The sequence below is a fragment of the Gadus morhua genome, chromosome 15 (assembly GCF_902167405.1).
Source record: "Gadus morhua chromosome 15, gadMor3.0, whole genome shotgun sequence".
In the NCBI taxonomy this organism is placed as follows: Eukaryota; Metazoa; Chordata; class Actinopteri; order Gadiformes; family Gadidae; genus Gadus; species Gadus morhua.
In genome coordinates this window covers 486751-491750 of record NC_044062.1, presented here as the reverse complement: position 1 = coordinate 491750, position 5000 = coordinate 486751, and the positions used below count along the sequence as shown (strand labels likewise).

The 5000-nt window shown below is 43.2% G+C and overlaps 1 protein-coding gene across 1 annotated transcript; it reads left to right on the top strand.

Annotated features, from left to right (window-relative positions):
• The first annotated feature begins 305 nt into the window (after window positions 1-305).
• Window positions 306-2483, top strand: nkx3.3 (NK3 homeobox 3). Its single transcript, XM_030379499.1, has 2 exons — window positions 306-739; window positions 1258-2483. Exons 1-2 carry the CDS (start codon window positions 421-423, stop codon window positions 1842-1844), a joined length of 906 nt encoding a protein of 301 aa, XP_030235359.1. The 5' UTR covers window positions 306-420; the 3' UTR covers window positions 1845-2483.
• The last annotated feature ends 2517 nt before the right edge of the window (window positions 2484-5000 follow it).

Genomic DNA, 5000 nt, shown 5'->3' with positions numbered 1-5000 from the left:
ATTATTGTTATTATTATTATTAAATTTGAACCCTATGTTTTCATCATTATTATATTTATGATCATACGATTACGATTATGATTTACTATTTGTCATATGATTGCTCTTTAATTATTGTAAAGCTCGTGATTGAAGTGGGCTAAAGGCTACTGGCCTCAACTTCATCATCGTCTTCATTTATGCACGCGGGGAGATTAAAACGAGCAAAGGGCGGGAACGAGGAGGAGCCGGAGCAGAGGCTCAGCCCATCCGCGGTGAGCCTACTTGGGCTCCGGAGTGCAGACTGCAATACTGACTCTCTTGACAGCTGCTGACGCATCGACACCTGACTACAGAAGACTTGCGGTGACTCGCAGCTGGCAATCAATTCACCTGATTCGATTAGTCGATCAGTGAATGCGGACAAGTCGATAACAAAACATGACACTGTCCCTTTTCCCGTTCTCCATCAACGACATCCTCAGTAGAGGACTGGAGGCGCGGGAGAACCTTAAGAAGGGCACTACGGCAGAAGCGTCAAGGCAACCCACCTGCAACGCCGCAGAGAGGGAGGCCGTGGGACGGGGTAAAGCCCGGGATCAGTGCAGGACGGTCCCGGCGGAGCTGCCTCGTGCAGAGGTGTGCGGAGAGGGAGGCGACGCGCCTGGTCCCGGGTTGACTACTGCTGGGATTTATACATCTGAGAGCTACTGTGGAAACTTCCCACGCTGGGGAGCCAAACACACTTCACTCAAAGAAGGTAAGGGAGTCTCTCCTTTCACTGCGCGAAATCACAACGTTGATGGTTCTCACTGAGAACATATCTGTCTGTCTGTGAGGAATAGGACTACATATTTTTCAAAAAGTGCATTTGTGTGTGTAGGGGTCCGATAACCTCGAGGGCCGCATAATTATGATCTGATGCATCGCTAAGTTCAGCTGGTTTATTTCCTATCGATTTACAGCCGGCAATTAATACTTTCCCTTTCAGCCATTGATGGTCTCACACAGTATAGGACGCAATGTCTGTCTGAAAGATGTCCCTATAATGTCATCGGTGAAATAAAAAGTATGGTACAGATGCATAAATCGTTTTATGCAGGCTGCATCACATGACATATCTGCCACTTTGAAGTTACAAGACCTTAAGCTGGCGGAACAAATATTTTCAAGGACACATAAAACAAAAAGGGGATTTCTGCATCTTTAAGAGGTTTTTCTAAAGGGTCGCTTGTTCCCTGTTTGACCACATGTCCCTCTACATCTCCAACCACGCAGAGAGGGAAGAAGAACGAATGCACTGTTCGAAGCACGACAATAAAGACGACGACGGCGGCGGCGATAGGTTCAAATTCGAGACCAAGGATTCGCAGCCCGGGTCCGGCAGCAAGAAGCGCTCCCGGGCGGCCTTCTCCCACGCGCAGGTGTACGAGCTGGAGCGGCGCTTCAGGGTGCAGAAGTACCTGTCCGGCCCGGAGCGCGTCGACCTGGCCGCGGCGCTCACACTAACCGAGACGCAGGTCAAGATCTGGTTCCAGAACCGGAGGTACAAAACCAAACGACGTCAGCTGCTGTTGTCGACGGGGCTGGCCCCGTCCAGCCCCCGCCCGGGCCTGCTGGGGAAGAAGGTGGCCGTCAAGGTGCTGGTGAGGGACAGCCAGAGACAGTACCCGGGGGGGTTCCCCGCTGTGCCGCTGTATTCCACGCACCAGTACAGCCCCTACCTCCACTGTTTCCACACGTGGCTGCCGGGCAGTAGGCCTGCTCTGCTGCGGGGGAATTGGCCCACGGAGGCATACATTTACAAAGGATTGGGTGGAGAAGACTTTGGTGTTAAAGACATTAGTACGAATGGGCAACAATGAGACACGAGCGGACGTATTGAGTTGTTGTTCCAAACGACGCACCGGCTGCTCATGTTTTGTCCTTCACGAAAGTTACATGTTTTATGATTGATTCCCTATTTCACGATTTTTAGATTAATATAATGAAACAAGCACCTCAACCTCATTATGATTTGTGATATGACTTATCATTTAAAACCGTTGCTCTTTTCAGGACAGCTGAGGTAGATCCTTTTTTTTTTTTTTACTTTTTATGTGAAATGTTCTTATTGAATTGGAACAATTTAATATTCTCTTATTTACAATGAGAGAGTTTGTTTATCTAATAAGTGGAATTTACGTTAGTCACCCCAACGGTTGACTTTTGATTACGCATTTCGATTACAGTGTAGCCTTAAGCACAAATAAAGGAAGGGCTTTCTGTTCATCTTGAGGCATTGCTAAAAATATGTATATCCCTTGATTTCCCCGTGTAAACTGCTTTTATTGTGCTGCAGGCCTACTTAAAGAGCACCGGAGTTTTTCAGTTGTATCTGTAAGCTACATGAACCAAACCATCCGTTAATTTAAATACAAGTGACATAGGCCTACATACTCTGAGTCAATTATAAATGGTATGCCCTAGAAGAATGGAAATTGTTAACAAAGACTATTTATTAACCTGTCATTATTATTTTTGTTTTTATTATTATTATTATTATTATTATTATTATTATTATTATTATTATTATTATTATTATTATTATTATTATTAATTATTATCATAAAATAAAAGCACCGGTTTTGTATACTTATTGTACTATTTATTATCATATTATTATTTACTATTTTGACCATAACTACCTAGTGGAAGGAGACACCTTCAAAAAGGTGTCTCCTTCAAAAAGGAAGAAATGTAGTCCTTTTCATAATATCTTATATTATGTATGATTGTCAAACTCAAGGAAATTGTTTTTGAAATAGCTGTCCAGCCCATAATATATTATGTGTGTATGTGCATGGTTGGATTGGTGTGGGTGTGTGTTCGTGTGTGTGTGTATGTGTGTGTGTGTGTGTGTGTGTGTGTGTGTGTGTGTGTGTGTGTGTGTGTGTGTGTGTGTGTGTGTGTGTGTGTGTGTGTGTGTGTATGTGTATGTGTGTGTATGTTGGTGTGTGTGTGTGTGTGTGTGTGTGTGTGTGTGTGTGTTTGTGTGTTTGCGTGTGTTTTGTATGTCTCTACAATACTGATCCCTTTGAACAACACAATATTTGAACATTTTTATTATTCCCCAAAAAATAAACAGCAATTGTTGTTGTCTCAAATCACAAAAAAAAAAATCAATTTAGTTGTTAACAGCTTCAAAGTAAAGCATGTATGTACCAAACTCAAGTTTACTCTGAATTCCTGATGAATTGATCACTTTTACAGAAACAAATAGTAAAATAACTTCGACTGTCCTAAGCCCAGTTCTCCATTGTGTTCCTGCTGGTGTAGCCTGGATGTGATGCATCACATGTACCTGTCAACCAGTGACTGTTTACTCTAATACAGGTTCTGCAATTTCTACCTCAACACTCAATGACAAAGTTAAGCTTAGATAAACATCCATCCACTCCATCCATCCATCTATCTACTTACTTTTGTATCGGCAATCAGATTCTGCCGTTCTTGCTTACATAGCCATCCAACTACCGAAGTGAGACTATAGGTAGAGTGGGTATTTACAGTTATATTCTCCTGGAACTGCTGCCGTTTCAACAAACAGCCAACGCTTCCCAACATTCCCCCCTATAGTTTTATTCTGTATGCATTAAGTGTATTGTAGTTTGGTATCCTATTTATCCTTTTTGCACGTACAGTAAGATAACACAAACATCTACATATTCGTATGTGAAAGCTTGGCAATAAAAAGCATTTGTTTGGCTGCAATAAAGACTACACTCTTACACACATTTGAGAATCTAACAAACGTTAAAAACAAAAAAAGGATATAAAGTCTCGAGGAAGTAGCTACTAGTCAAAAGTAACAGACCAACACACCTCGGGCTTTGCCTAGGGAACTTGGGAGCTTCTTAGCTGTGAGAGGCAAACCAAACATACGCATTTCACAAACTTTTTTTAGAAGAAATCAGGTAGTGTGTTCTTGTTAAAGGATGTCTAGAGAGCAGACACCCCCCGGGGGGGCGTCTCTCATGCTCCTGAGCAGCTGCATGAGTCAGAGCGGGTCAACAGACCGTGGCGATGTTGCAGTGCACCATTCACATGAGACAGATACCATCAATCATGCGCGACTGAGGAGACTACACCCATATCCCACTGCAATGGAGAGTCAGCGGTGTGACACTGCCATCGCAAAACAAAAACAAATCAAGTATTTTCGAGTTCTTTCTTGCTGTTTTTAAATATTTGTCAGGTTAGCGGTGCACACAGAGCCTTCGGGAGCTACAACGCAAAGCGCAGCGCAGCAACGTGAACCATCTTCATTATTTTATGACGCTAAACTTGGCCAATGTTTGTCTATTAATGTTCAGAAATCCACGGTGTCAATTTGCGTTGTTTACAGGACTTGGAATTCATTCAGCTGAAAAATGATTGATGGTTGGGACTCTTCCAAGTCTTATGCATGACATGTGAACAGCGAATGGGATGGGTGCCACTTGAATGAGACTAAACACCTACTCCCTTACTTTCACCACTACAACCTGTTCAACCGAAACGTCTCAGCTATTTTGCAGTGTTGTTGTGCATTGTGAAGACCAGGCTTCTGTGTGTGTGTGTGTGTGTGTGTGTGTGTGTGTGTGTGTGTGTGTGTGTGTGTGTGTGTGTGTGTGTGTGTTTGTGTGTGTGTGTGTGTGTGTGTGTGTGTGTGTGTGTGTGTTTGTGTGTGTGTCTGTGTGCATGTGTGTGCGTGTGTTTGTGTGTGCTTGCGTTTGTGTGTTTGTGTGTGTGTGTGTGTGTGTGTGTATGTGTGTGTGTGTGTGTGTGTGTGTGTGTGTGTGTGTGTGTGTGTGTGTGTGTGTGTGTGTGTGTGTGTGTCTGTGCGTGCGTGCGTTTGCCAGCGAAAGGCATCACATTTTTTTATTTTTGCCAAATATAACCTTTCCTGAACTATTTGCTTTAGCTATGAATATAATATGAATAGTTTATCCCATACAGTTATTTAAGAATATGCACACATATGTTTGTATTCATATGCA

Coding starts and splice junctions, on each gene's coding strand:
- nkx3.3 (XM_030379499.1), top strand. CDS start 421: ATGACACTGTCCCTTTTCCCGTTCTCCATCAACGACATCCTCAGTAGA. Junction 740..1,257: donor ACACACTTCACTCAAAGAAG/GTAAGGGAGTCT, acceptor CCAACCACGCAG/AGAGGGAAGAAGAACGAATG.